This window comes from Primulina eburnea, chromosome 11, assembly GCF_022965805.1.
Source record: "Primulina eburnea isolate SZY01 chromosome 11, ASM2296580v1, whole genome shotgun sequence".
NCBI lineage: Eukaryota > Viridiplantae > Streptophyta > Magnoliopsida > Lamiales > Gesneriaceae > Primulina > Primulina eburnea.
Window position 1 is genome coordinate 4,588,518 of NC_133111.1, and position 14,844 is coordinate 4,603,361.

General features: G+C 36.4%; 2 protein-coding genes and 1 pseudogene across 2 annotated transcripts; 2 read left to right on the forward strand and 1 right to left on the reverse strand.

Annotated features, from left to right (window-relative positions):
- LOC140804225 (protein ALTERED PHOSPHATE STARVATION RESPONSE 1-like) lies at window positions 1-5,410 on the forward strand (annotated as a pseudogene).
- LOC140804226 (photosystem I reaction center subunit psaK, chloroplastic) lies at window positions 4,931-5,828 on the reverse strand. Its single transcript, XM_073160085.1, has 3 exons — window positions 5,581-5,828; window positions 5,414-5,494; window positions 4,931-5,304 (listed from the first exon to the last, which is right to left on the reverse strand). Exons 1-3 carry the CDS (start codon window positions 5,668-5,670, stop codon window positions 5,077-5,079), a joined length of 399 nt encoding a protein of 132 aa, XP_073016186.1. The 5' UTR covers window positions 5,671-5,828; the 3' UTR covers window positions 4,931-5,076.
- Window positions 5,829-10,896: 5,068 nt separating this feature from the next.
- LOC140804738 (protein kinase PINOID-like) lies at window positions 10,897-13,172 on the forward strand. Its single transcript, XM_073160843.1, has 2 exons — window positions 10,897-11,742; window positions 12,295-13,172. Exons 1-2 carry the CDS (start codon window positions 11,195-11,197, stop codon window positions 13,052-13,054), a joined length of 1,308 nt encoding a protein of 435 aa, XP_073016944.1. The 5' UTR covers window positions 10,897-11,194; the 3' UTR covers window positions 13,055-13,172.
- The last annotated feature ends 1,672 nt before the right edge of the window (window positions 13,173-14,844 follow it).

Genomic DNA, 14,844 nt, shown 5'->3' on the forward strand with positions numbered 1-14,844 from the left:
AAACCTTAAGTATAACTGAGGGATGACTGTTTCAAACCATATAATGATCTCGTTAAAAGACAAACTTTGTGTTCCTCGCCGGCTGAGACACACTCTTCTGGTTAAGCCATATAAATGGTCTCCTCCAACTCTCCACGTAAGAAGGTCGTCTTGACATCCATTTGCTCTAATTACATATCATAATGTGTCACCAATGAAAATAGTATTCTAATGGATGAGTGTTTTACTACTGGTGAAAAAACCACTATATAATATATTCCCTTGTGTTGAGAGACCCTTTGCCACTAGCCTTGCTTAATATTTTGCTTCCATAACCCCCGGGACTCCATCCTTGAACTTATATATCCATTTTAAGCCTATAATCCTTTGTTTTCCAGGATTATCTACTAGTATCCATGTGTGGTTCTTGTTTACTCCTCTTCACCGCGTTGGGGGTGCATGTCTTACATGAAATACCGGGAGCACTACCCACCTCGATAGCTTATCAAAGATTTTTACTGGGGGCCCTCACCTCCTTCGTTTAAGCATCAAATGATTCCACCCACATGACTCGATCTAGACGACGACTCTGATACCACTTGTTGATCCGTGATGAGTTCTCGAGGTGGGTGATGCTCTTGGTATTTTATGTAAAGCGTGCGTCACAATGCATTGAAGAGAAGGAACCTCAATTGGAGGACAAATTGAATTCAGAGAAGGCCTGAACTATGAGAATAATGGTGAAACTTTGTTTGAGGGGAGGATTGATGGAAATGCAACCAAAGTCCTATATTGGAATATCAAGAGAAAGATCATGATTTAATAAGATGAAATGATTTCTCCATTGGTATGACGCATTTTGGATAAAGTCTGAAAACAAATCAATGAGGGTTTACACCCAAAGTGGACGATATCGTATCATTGTGGATATAAGTAACTTCCATTGTACAACATGTAATGCTGAAAGCTTCTATTATTATTTAAGGGTGTCGAATTGCATTCTGAGCTCAAAGTGAAAAGGCTAATGGTTTTTGTTTTAATAGTCTTGTTTTTCTGATTTTATTCCTATTGAATCTGCAGATTTTTGGGCACTAACTGACGCATGTCTGAAGGACTTCAGATCTTTTATGGGTTTGCGAGCTTGGTAGAGTTTTTTAACTGTGTTATTTTAGTACCTTTCTGCACTTCAGTTCTTGAATTTGTCATGCTGTGAAGTGTCAGAATGGTTCTAAGGATTTAGTCTTAGGTTTTTAGCACACTGTTTCCATGCTTCTTTGAGAGCATAATCTCTTTCGCTCGGTGTAGTGTCAGAATAGTTCTAAGGATTTCATCTTAGGAATGCCATTTCCATGCTGCTCTCAGAGCATCATTGCTGTGTGTATCACTTGGATATTTTATTATGCTGGGCAGAAGCAGCATTTCAAGTTCTCCTATAAACAATGAAATGTGACGTTAATCCTCTAGAACATGAAGATCGTGGTATAGATTCTGCAAGGAGGTAAATGTTGAAAAGATAGAAATTCTACCAGGTCAGCCTTTGCTACAATTCTTTTTAGAGTATTCAGATTCATAAAAAATGGGATGTGTTGCATCAAGAATGGATCGGGAAGAGCGGGTGAGGATTTGTAGGGAGAGGAAGAGGCTTATGAAACAGTTGTTGGGATGCAGAAAAGAATTTGCTGATGCTCTGTTGGTGTACTTAAGATCACTAAAAAATACTGGAGCGACCCTTAGACAGTTTACCGAATCTGAATCACTGGAACTTGAGGAAAACACTTCTGATTTTGCATTTCCTCCTTCGCCTCCAGTCCCCCCTCCTCCTCCTCCTCCTTTGCCGCCTTCATCCCCCCACCAACTTCATTCAGCCCTGATTCAAGGAAGCTTAAGAATAAACACGCTCATTCTGCTGTGGAAGAAGAAATAGAAATTGATGAGGATAACAATCGCACTCCACCACCTCCACCTACCGGTTTTTCTTGGGATTATTGGGACCCTTTTGGTTCTTCATCACCCCAGTGTGATAGACAAAGTGAAACAATGGAACAAGAGGAGGAGAATTGGGCTGAGACAAATACTGAATTTATAGATGAAGATGAGGAAGCAGCCATTGATGCTACTAAAGAAATTGATCAGATTCCCATGAATCAGCAGAGGCTTGAACTCGCTGATGACAATTCCTCAGTGATGAGCTGGCATGCTAAAGACATAGCTGATATGGGTATGGTGGTTTGGAGGAATAACAAGACCTTGAGCAGTATTGTTAAGGATTTGGATGAATATTTCCTCAAAGCATCTGGCACTGTGAAGAATATAGCTGTTGTTATAGATGTCAATACGGGCGATTCTTTCCATTATAATGGCATAAAAGAGAACAAGAGTAACTACTTTTTCCCTCTATATCGAAGCAAACTGTTTGGTTTTTCCCTTCATGGTTTATGATATCTCTTAAACTAGACATACAGAGCAAATTTGTTTGTCATGGTGTTATTTCCTCTATGCTTTTGTCGAATTCCATCTTATATGTTTTTATGTCCATCCAACTTTCCGAGGAATTCATTTTTTCAAATGCACGAATTCCTTTTTTTGGTGTATTGTGTTCAGCCTGATGATATTGAAATTCCCTGGGTTATGTGAAGGAAAGCATTTCTGATGCTAATTTGTAATGGAACATCATTCTTCTAATCTAAGTTTTAACTAATTATGGCAAGCTGTTTATTCTCTTGGAACCAAATAGGCAAGACATTTTTGGGGCTTACACCATCTATATTTGCAGGGAAGAGGAGCAACTCAACAAAAGTTTTTCGTGCTCTGACTTGGAGTTGGTCCCTTAAATCACTTCACTCCTCGAGAGAAGCTGAACTTTTCTCTGAATCTAGTGAACCCTGTAAACCTGGAACTCATGGTATCACTCTCCAAAAGCTCTATTCTGAGGAGAAGAAGCTCCATAAGGATGTTAAGGTAATGGGTTGAAAATAAAGTATAAGTACATTACCAAAGAATAGCATTGTACTCTTTGTTGTAAGGATATACGATTTAGAAACAAAATCATAGAGATTCAGCTGATAAAATGGATTCCCGTGTTTGTCTAAACCTTGATAAAGTGGCAAGTGTATTATTATGTCTATAAGCAAATTTAATGGCAAGCTTGCTTTTATATATTTTGAAGGAGGAGGTGAATGCGAAGGTGGAGTATGGGAGAAAATCTTTGCTGCTGCAGAGACAAGAGGAAGACCATGATTGGACCAAGGCAGAGAAAACTCGGCTAACTGTTGAAAGTTTGGAATCGTATATTTTATCTATACAAGAATCGATAAATGGGTCTTATTCAACTATATCAAAACTTATAAACGAGGAGCTACACCCTCAGATTGTTGTGCTGGCTTCAGGGTAAACTCGCAAGTTATTGAACTTTAGTGTGTTGGATGTATTTAGTTGCTAGCTGGGACGACAACCTTTGAAAGTGCGTAGGCCTAAATAAATATTGGAAGAATTTGTTTATACCGAGTGTCAAATTGTTTTCTTGTATGGTCAGAAAGATCAAATGAAGGGGAAAGAGCTTATATCAGCTGACTGATTTAAATAAAATTGAAGCCTCTTTTGTTTTCCCCTTAGTCGATCTCTTATGATATAGTCTAATTTTCATACTTCATTGCGCATGGGGGGGATGTATTGAAGTATAAAAATTATTGTTGTGTCATCTTCCATGTGGTTGAGTTTTTCAAATTAATCTCCAATTCAGATGTCCCAGGATAGCCAATTTTCAGATTTTGAATCTCACTAGATACTTGCTTCCGGTCTTTTGACTTATACCCCACTAAGTTCAAACCATCACTGTGTTTCTTATGCAGATTGATGCATATGTGGCAGACAATGCACAAGTGTCATCAAGTCCAGAGCCATCTATCTCAGCAGCTGATCCATCTAGCAGATCAGCAACACATCGAACCTACTTCTGAATACCATCTACAGGCTGCAGCTCAGCTCCATTACAGAGGTCACTTCTTGGTACAGTAGCTTCTGCAAACTCATAAAATTTCAGCGAGAATATGTAGGTACCCTCAGAAAATGGACCGAACTTACCTGTTGCCTTGCAACTATCGGTGGCACTCAACAGAGTGATAACTCTTTAAAATTGGATGCCCTTCTCGGAGAATGGCTCCACCAACTCAATAATTTACAGGATAAGGTAACTTGTTTGATTAAATCTTGAAGCACCGGTTAAGTTTCTAACTTGGTTCAATTTTTTCCCATTATTCATCTGCAGATGGTGTCTGAAGCTATCAAGGGCCTGGTATCTGCTGTTGAAACCATAGTCTTACAGCAGCAAGAAGAATACAACATGCGCAAGAGATCTGAAAAACTGGGGCGGAAACTGGAAAGAGAACTCAATTCCCTTTCAGAAGTCGAGTTTAAGTTTGAGGGAAGTTTTACTCTTGAAGAAGCAAACTCTGTGACCACGTCCAAGCATCCTTTGTTGATTAGGCGTGCCAAAGTTGAGGCTCTCAGAACATTAGTGGATGATGAGAAAGCCAAGTATATAAATTGTGTCAAAGCCACTCAAGTCATGATTCTGAACCATCTACAGACGAGGCTACCAAATGTATTTGGTGCACTAATGGACTATTCAAAAGCTTGTGTTCATAGCTTTGAGGCAATTCTTGATGGCCTCATTGCATCAGAGCAGTAAGGGTGAATTGAACATGATGTTCTGTGGATGTGCACAACTTATGGAAAACAGGCATTTGTTGATTGATGTTTTAACCGATGTTCAAGACTAGTTGAGTTGTAGATTAACTGCTTAAGTTCAGGTCCATATACGTTATCCTATCAAAGCATGTCAGCTTTTAACGATCATGTTGAATGTTTGATTAAATCTTGAATAGCCCAGTGAACTGTCTTTTTTATTCCACGGTAAAAATCCAATTATATAAAAGAAAATGAAATAACGATATCCTATTAACCTATTCTCCACCATTAACGATGACTGGTATTGCAACATCATACAAATTACATCAATAATCTAACGAGCCGAGTGGATCAATATGCACATAACATTAAACATAACGAGATAAAGCATCTCTGCGAAGCAAACACAATTTAGATGGCACCGATGTTTTTGAGACCAAGTACAACCCCAACTCCGATAATGTGGCCTACTGTTCCACACGCCAATGTATCAGCCAACGTGAACCCCGCAGGATCGCCAGTCTGCAGACCGGATTCCCTCACCTCCAGCTTCAACCCCGCAGTCGCCTTACGGTTCGCTGATGGAGCCAACCCAAACCGACCCGCAAACAACATTAAACTAGTTGCTGTCACCATTATCTGCATTTTGATTAGAAACAAAAAAATATCTCAGCTAATACAAGGACAACAAAGTTATCGACTTTCTTGAATTCCCAGAAAGATTAAATAGTATGTTAACAAGTTTTACCAAGTTAGTAGGTGATCCAATGAAGTCACAGCGAGCTCCTAAAGCTCCCTGCCCTCTGCGCTTAATGGGTTGAAGTGCTACCTGGAAAACCAACAAAAACATATGTTTCAACTCTTGGAATACAATCCCAGATCAAATTTCCGAATCTTGAGGGATATTTGACTTACCAAGCTCTTCACATGAGAAACTACAGGTGCTGTTTGAGGCCTGAGCCCATTGAATTGTGGCAGAGAAGTCATCATCACTGTAGAAGCCATTTCCCTGCTGAAGAGATCGGTCAGATTATCTGATTAAATGCAATAATCTTAAACTCAAATAATCAAGATCTCGTGAAGCTCATTGTTATATGTTTGTGAATGGAATGAAACAAAGCCACAGAAATAGCTCGTGGCCTTAGTGTGGCAGAAATGGATACACTGAAATATTTGCCGCTGAGATGGCAATGATGTATTGGTCGATCCTAGTTGGATAAGATAGCTTGTTATAGGTGAGGGCTTACTGGATCAAGTTGCTTTACAGTAGATATTTGCACTTGGGCCAGATTTTCCCATGCGATCGCCCAAGTTAACCTATTAAGGTTACCCAGTTGAGCTTTCGGACCCTGTTTTTTCTTCCGTAGGAGGACCCAAAGCATCCTAGTAAGTGTCGAGTAGTGACGATAAATCCATGCTGCTCGAGCGTCTCTGTGGTTCGTGTTCCGTTATCATGGAGGAGTTGGGAGGTCGGGGTTCGAACTTATCCTACTCGGCTTGCCTCGAGAACTTTGAGATCGGGTACGAGTACTACTGTTCGGGTCGTATGTACGCTATAAGTACTCAGGTTCTTGAAGATGTTGAAACTATTTTGTGAACTCACATAATTTAATTAATTATATATGAACAATATATACAATAAAAGATCAGATAAAGTGATATAATTAATCATATATTTCCAAAGTATCAAATAAATTGTTATGATTCACCTTATTAAGTCTTTTATGATGTGTCGAATACTGCTAAAGTTACATAAAATTATGGCCCAGATACACATAGAATAACACACAATATATATATGATATATATATTTTAAATATCTCTCTATCATATGAGACAATAATAAAATGGTCGATTCTTTTTTGTCTCAGTTAGCTATTTGAGTTGTTCTTAGAATTTAATATCATGCCGACTCGATTCATAATAGAGCAAGTTTTTTCCCTACCTATTTTGGTGACTCATCCAAATTTATTTTTAAAAATATTATTAAAGGTTCCTCTTTTATTAAATTCTATTTTGGGACGACTTAGATTCATATTTACAAGACTGATTCAAACTACTTCTCTAACCAAACAAATCAAGAGTGAGTCTCATGTGAGACCGTCTCACGGATCATAATCTGTGAGACGGGTCAACCCTACCCATATTCACAATAAAAAGTAATACTCTTAGGATAAAAAGTGATACTTTTTCATGGGTGACCCAAATAAGAGATCCGTCTCACAAATAAGATCCGTGAGACCGTCTCACACAAGTTTTTGCCACAAATCAATTAATAATTTGGCAGATTATTTAATCACTTGACTAAACATTGTAATAATAATGTCATCTTTCCTTGTCATTGGGAACTGCTGATCTCCTTTTCAATTGGACCAAAATATTAAAGAATCATACTTGAATAAAATGCTAGGTTTTTTTTTTTTTACTACGAATAACAAAATTAAAAATTAAGAAGAAACACAGAAAGACTTGCAGAAATCATCGACCAAATCTAACGAATTGGATAAACAAACATATTACAATTTTGTGCCATCTTTCGAGGAAACATTGAAACAATGCAAATTGTTTTGGAGTTGTTTTTTTTTGTTAATAAATAATAGTATCCAGAATTATTAATTCATTCTATTCTTGAGTTCCTTCTCGTTTGGTGATTATGTTGCCAATCATAATTAAATACAAAACTTAACAATTTGGTTATTTATTTTTTTTAACCTTGGGAACTCTAAAACACAAACGTCATCCCAAAATATCAATGTAATAACCTGTAAATCACGGCGATCAAATAAACTATATTGAACGAATCAAATATGTCATTAGGGGTGATATATTGTATCAATACCGTATCGAAAATTATTTACCGTATAACTTACCGAAAATTGTTGTATAAGCAAATGTATATCGATGTCGTACTGAAAATTTCGATACGTATACTTAACATATCGATTATATCGAAATTGTACGGTGCACCGAGATTTCGATACAATATCGATATATACAATTTTTATAATGAAAAAACCTTGCATTTTTTAATATTTTATAATTTTTTTAAAAAAAATATTATATATTTTTAATTTTTTTATATAATTTTCGGTATTCCAATATATATCGAAATTTTCAAATTTCATATTATTCTCGTACCAAAAAAATTTAATCTTATTGTCATATCGTATCGAAATCTTCGATATACTAAAAATAGATAAATTCGATATTTTTCAATAAAATGGTCTCGATATATTTTTATTTTGCATGTGCTATAGTGTTTGTGTGTTGTCGATGTGACAACATATTTTGTCCTCTTGTCTCCTTGTCAAAACAGAGGGAATATTGGTATTGTGTTTTCTCTCTTAATTTATAAAATAATATAATATAATTGATATAAATAAATGTGAAAAAGACTACGTAATAAAGTCAACAAACATCTCATCAATGACGTATTAAAATCTTAATCACGTTGATTTAATTACTCCTAAATCGATCTTATGAAATGATAAAGAGAAACATTAAAAGATGGTAAATCTTGAAAAGAGAAGACCGATCCCGCAAAAATCTCCATCCCAAGATTACCAAACAATAACCTCAATTATCCACATTTGTACCTATTTTGTTCTTCATTGACAATATTAATTAATGTACATTTTAGTAATCCCACGTCGTATGTTTGGCCAATTTGGTGTTAGTTCATTGAACATGAAATTAGTTACCGACTAAAGGCTTTTTAACCGTTTATAGCACATTTTTTAATACTTTAATAAAATAAAGTAGAAAAAAAAAATTTTTGACAAACTAATGTGTCACGTCTCTTGACAGTTTAGAATTCATATAAATGATAAAAATTTGTGTGATATGGTCTCATACGTGTCGTTTTTTGTGAGACAGATATATTATTTTGGTCATCCATGAAAAAAATATTATTTTTTATGCTAAGAGTATTACTTTTATTGTGAATATCGGTAGGATTGACTCGTCTCACAGATAAAGACTCGTGAAACCGTCTCACAAGAAACAGCTACTCTTCGTAAATCTGTTGGTCACTGTATCGTCCCAATTATATAAATTTGTTTTCCATACAGATCAAAAATTCGTAGAAAATATCAATTATACAAACAAATTTTCTATTTTACCATTTATTTGTATGATACGTGTTTATATGTTTGGGATTTTTTAAAAAAACAAAAACAAAAACAAACGTGATCTATGACGAAAAAATTTTATTTTCCGTTTTCGAAATAGAGTAATTGAATAATTATAAACGTTATTTATTTATTTATGATTATGATTGAATATGCGTTAATTATTTTTGTTATTATTACATTTGTGAGCACTGGGTCCATTTTGGTTCACGAAATTACAAAAATGTACGACCAAATCTGACCAAATCAAACGGCAACGACGCCATAGCCGAGATGGGCAATCTCGACATTCTAAGTCTTCCTGGTCTCCGCGTGTCACTCCAAAAACCCGTACGTGCGAAGATGCATGCATCTGTCATTCTGTCGCACCTAAGCATAGCTCTTGCCGGGAAATTATTATATTATATAATAATTATAGATGACATGGTCACATAAATATATATGAGTAACGATACCCGAAGATGAGTTCGACTCACTTTCGATATCTTAGGTGGATTTGGGTTGAGTATTTAGAAAATTTCGAAAGGTCATCTTCATAACAAATTTCGTCAAAAGATCATCTCATTCACACGAAACTTGATAGAAGGTTTTTCGAGAGATCATCTCGACCGACCTCTCATACGTCCATAATCTCGTCAATCATGAGGTGGCCGACCTCCCCTCATATGGTATAGTGTTGATTGGGAGTGTTTCAGCCGAGCTCCCACAATATCGAGATTGTAGACGAGCTCCTGCTTATGAGAGCTCATAATCAGACATTAACGAGTAGCCACATAAATAAAGCCCAAGAAGGTAAAGTCCGCAAAGATTTAATATAATATCGTCCAAGATTCTGATAATCTAGACCTACCAAATCAGGACTTTACTCTTCTATTATAAATATCAGCAGGGACGTAGCCAGGAAATAATTTGAGGCTGGGCTGAATGCTAGTTGCGACGGAGACTAAGCGTCCCTACTAGCGACGGCTTTTCCAAATACCGTCGCCGATTTCGATAGGCGACGGTTTTGATTAAACCGTCGTTAATCGGCGACGTTTTATACTCAACCGTCGTAATTTTAGCGACGGATTTAGTAAAACCGTCGCGAATCCATCCGTTTTTTTTTTGTAGTATGGACTATGGGCTAAATTTTTTAATAAATTCAAAAATTTTAGCGACGGATGTAGTAAACCGTCGCTAATCTATCTATATTTTTTACTAGGCCCAAAAATCTAGCCTGGGCTGGAGCCCACCCCAGCCTTTGGGGTGGCTCCGTCCCTGAATATCAGGTTCAATTCATTGTTTATATATTTATATACATTCACTCACTCTATACACATAATATACTCTCGGTTTTCTATTCTTTGACTTCGTCCTTGTAATAGCCATGCAAATAGTAACATGTACTTGAAAAAAGAGGAAACAATCTTGGTGTGTTTTGTTGATAAAAAAATATATTTATTTTAATGTAGCAAACTTAAATCTAAGTTATTATGAGTCATCTTAGTAATCAATCAATATTATTGATGAGAATAAAATAACGAGTTTATTAATGAACAATTATTGTCGCATCCAGTTCATTAATATTTTTTTTGAAAACATAAAATAAAATAATATATAATATAATACATACAAATTATAACTGCTTGTGAATTGAAACTAGGTAGCTAGTACTGTCCATTATTTATGGTTGCAGTTCAAAATTTTAAATATTTTAAACGAGAGGTGCTGTACTTTAATATTATATTATATTAAATAAATGCACAAAGAAACATGACAAAAAGGAAGACAGACTTGAATTATTCCATTTCAATTTTACCACAGTTATTAGAAATAGTAGTTTTTTTTTTTTTTAAACAGTCTGAATATATTTTGTAAGAATAGTTAATTCGATTCATATTTAAAATAAATAATAATAATAATATGTTTTTATATATAGAATTGGACTGGAGATTTAGTGAACCTTAAATAACCCTCAACGGCCGATTTTTTTTTTTTTTAAATATCAGAATTGAAGCTTTCTTATTAATGTCTTCTGTACGGAAACCCTACTTTGCTGTTTAAGGCTGCTGCTCTTATTTAATACCCATCTATACTTTCTTTAAATTAAAGGGCTCTCCGTATTTGGATTGAGGATTTGGCTCTAGCGTGAATTGTTGACTTTGCGATCTCTTCCTGTGGTGGTGTTGATTGATTTTTTCTGATTTTTTTATATATAAATTAGCGTCTAGCTCTGATATTTCTTGGTATATGATTTCGAATCGGAGAGGAAAATTAAATCAACACTCCTAATTCCTAAAGCATTCGTCACATTAAATGATCCATCGTTCCTTTTTTAAAAAAAACTTTTGACTGGATGATGATTGTTCGACTTTCTTGGTGAAAAAATTTCCTTTACCGTGCATGCAAACGCGCGCAGAATGGTAGACTCACGGAGGAATTTGGATGAGATGATTTTTGCACGAGGATTTTACTCCAGCAAAAGCTCCAGGAGCAGTGACACTACGATAAGCCATCGCACCAGCTTCAGCCGGCTTTCTTTCGAGCTTCCGACTAGCTCGCCGGAGAATCAGGCGGCGATGACGCCGCACCGTTCGTCGGGCTCGTCATTCCAAGCAATTGGTTCGAAAACGGGGTTGAGTTTCCGGGACTTCAGCCTTGTCCGGCAAATCGGCAGTGGAGACATCGGTAGAGTTTATCTCTGCCGCCTCCGCGGCGGGGATGAGCGGCGGCTCTACGCCATGAAAGTGGTGGACAATGAAGTGCTGGTCATGAAGAAGAAAACCCAAAGAGCTGAGACTGAAAGGAAGATCATGAGATTATTAGACCACCCTTTTTTGCCCACTCTGAAGGCCGAATTCGAGGCCTCCAATTTTTCTTGCGTGGTGATGGAGTATTGTTCCGGCGGGGATTTGCATTCTTTGAGGCACAAACAGCCGCAGAAACGTTTCTCTATCAGCTCGGCGAGGTAAATTAATAATAAATTATTATTTCTAATTCTCTTCTATTTTGTCAGCTTGTATACATCCAAATATATTTCAAAATTCAAAGGGTGATCATCTATTTGAGAAAAGCTGAGGCTTGTGTCATCATAATGTAGAATATAACTCTGTTATACATCTGTGTTTTTGTTTGATTATGCTATATAAGACCGTTCATTCAAGTTCTTTTCTTAAACATGTACTGTGCCTGTCTCATTTCTTGCAAAAAATAAAGAACTCCGCAGTTAGCTGTATTGAAATTTGTTCAAGAAACCTGAAAAAAAAAGGAAAACAAGAAAATTTTAATTCTCATGCATTAACTTTATCCCGGATAAGGATCCCTGTTCTTTAATATTTTCCAAATCCGGGTTTTCTTGTTTAGTCACTTCCTTTAAATCTGAAACCAGAATTTACCACATCGGATTCTTCACTTTATCGTCTCCACCAAGCAATCAGAAACAGTTGTTTTTAATTTTTTTCACCCACCCCTTAAAAAATGTAATTCTTTTCACTAAACAATTCAATATTTTTTTTCCCAGGTTTTATGCAGCTGAAGTTTTGGTAGCACTAGAGTATCTTCATATGTTGGGTATAATATACAGAGATCTGAAGCCCGAAAATGTGCTCGTCAGATCCGACGGTCACATTATGCTCACCGACTTTGATCTTTCCCTATGCGCCGACGCAATCCCCGCCGTCGAATACCCTGACTCCTCACCCGAATCAGCATCTTCATCTGCAGCAGAACAGAGCTCCCGCTACCTCACTCTATTCTCATGCATCTCGAACCGGCTCTTCCGGTCTAAAAAGATCCAGACTTTAGCCACGAACCGGATATTCGTGGCCGAGCCAGTCAACGCACGGTCAAGCTCCTTCGTGGGGACCCATGAGTACGTGGCGCCAGAGGTGGCATCCGGTAGGGCCCACGGTAACGCCGTTGATTGGTGGGCTTTTGGTGTTTTCATGTACGAAATGATTTATGGGCGGACCCCATTTGGTGGCGCAAATAACGAAGCAACGCTGCGTAACATAACTAAACAACCGCTGGCGTTCCCCAACGAGTGGCGCTGCGGCTCGAGCGAAGCCCACGCCAGAGGACTGATAACCGGGTTGCTGAACAAGGATCCAGGTCGGAGGCTCGGGTCGAAGCGGGGGGCAGCGGAGGTGAAGACCCACCCGTTTTTCAAGGGGTTGAATTTTGCCCTGATACGGTCCGTGATGCCACCCAGTGTACCGGGAATCAGGAGACAGAAGACGGTTACGTCGCGTTGCCAAACGGCGCCGTTCAGTCTGTTCTGAATCATTTTTTTATTGTTAATGATGACTGGCGGTGTCGGAGATTTTGGTTAGGAGGAAGCCACAGTTTATTTAATTAAAACATATTTATTATTATATGAAGATGGTTTTCTTTTAAAAAATTGTACAGGGAAATACATAGGTAAATTTTGAGATATATATATTCATGAGATTGGATCAATTTGTTTTATATTTTAAATCAAAAATAATATTTTTTAAATAAGAAAATAAAGCAAAAATTTGTATAAGACGGTCTCACAAGGTCGTATTTTATGAAACAGATATTTTATTTGAGTCATCCATGAAAAAATATTACTTTTTATGCTAAGAGTATTACTTTTTATTGTGAATATCGATAGGGTTGACCCGTCTCACAGATAAAAATTCGTGAGACCGTCTCACAAAAGACCTACTCAAAAAATAATTCATATTCATAGATCATGTCGGATAAGATATTCATGGAACAAAATTATTTCATGAAATAATCTCATATAAATTTTTGTATTACTGAATAATCCACCTGAGAGTGAAAAATTGTTAGTCATATATTTTATTATAGAAAAAGATTTGTAATGTTGAGTTATTGCACTTATCCAACCATGAAAGTAACGCATTGTTTTCACTTAAAAAAAACTCTTTATAACAACAATATTCCCAAGTCGTCTTTTGTTTTGTTAGAAAAGAACTCCAAAAGGTGTATCATGAAACCATTACAACGTAGAAAACGAGAAATTTCAAGACCTAAAGAAAGTATTCAGACGAGAAGTTACCGAGTTGTCTTAATTTGTTGTTGATTAATCATTAAAGTTATAATTTCATAATTATTTTAAAGCAGAGATATTTATATAGAATTACCAATTAATATACACACACCAAAAAGTGTAGAGGGGAGATTCCTCTTGTCTTAAGTAGTACATAAATCTTGCCGAAATCAAGTACCCTTTTGTTCAAACTAATGGTAATTATGTCATTCTTGTAGAGAGCTGCCTAGTACCCCACATAGCCTCAACTTTGGGGTCCAATTTCCAAATAAAATATTTTTTAAATAATTTTTTTTTAAAAAAATGAAAAATATGGGCACAAATCATTCCAAAATGTTGTTGCCAAGAGTTTGGTAGATCAAAATTCTTGCTTGGATGCATGGTAACAACACATATGGGGAACCAGTGGGCATCCGAATCACGTGGAGCGTTTTTAATCATGTTGGGATTATTGTTTGTATAGCGGGACATACATCGTCTTTACCGTTTATTTGGATTGAGTAATTTGAAATCGAACTCTTTGTTATTTTGATCGAGGAAGATTTTAAGTTCAGTATCTTTCAATTCACGATATACATGTATTAACTATCATGTGTTTCGAAAGCATTATAATCATGGATGCCTTATTTAGACGCACACTTGTACATAAAAAAAATGTGTACTTTAGAATCGGAATATTATAAGAAGCGATTGCGAGAAAAAAAGACTTGAAGATTAATTTTGTGGAGAAGATCTGGAACATGCCGGCGGCATCGAAGTATCTAAGCGAGTGATGCCTCGTTTTAATGTGATGCCATTAGCTAGTACGAAATAAAGACGTTTGCATATCATGTATGATAGTATTTGGCTTCACAGATTTCAAATTATTATTTAAGATAAATAATATCATTAGCTTCAAATACATCTCCTGTAAAATGTTTGTTTCATATTTTCAGACTATTGCAGTCGGATGGTCATAAAAAACATTAAAATTTGTGTAAGAGAGTTTCATGGTGTAAGAGCAACATTGCAGTATTTTTTTACATGTTATAT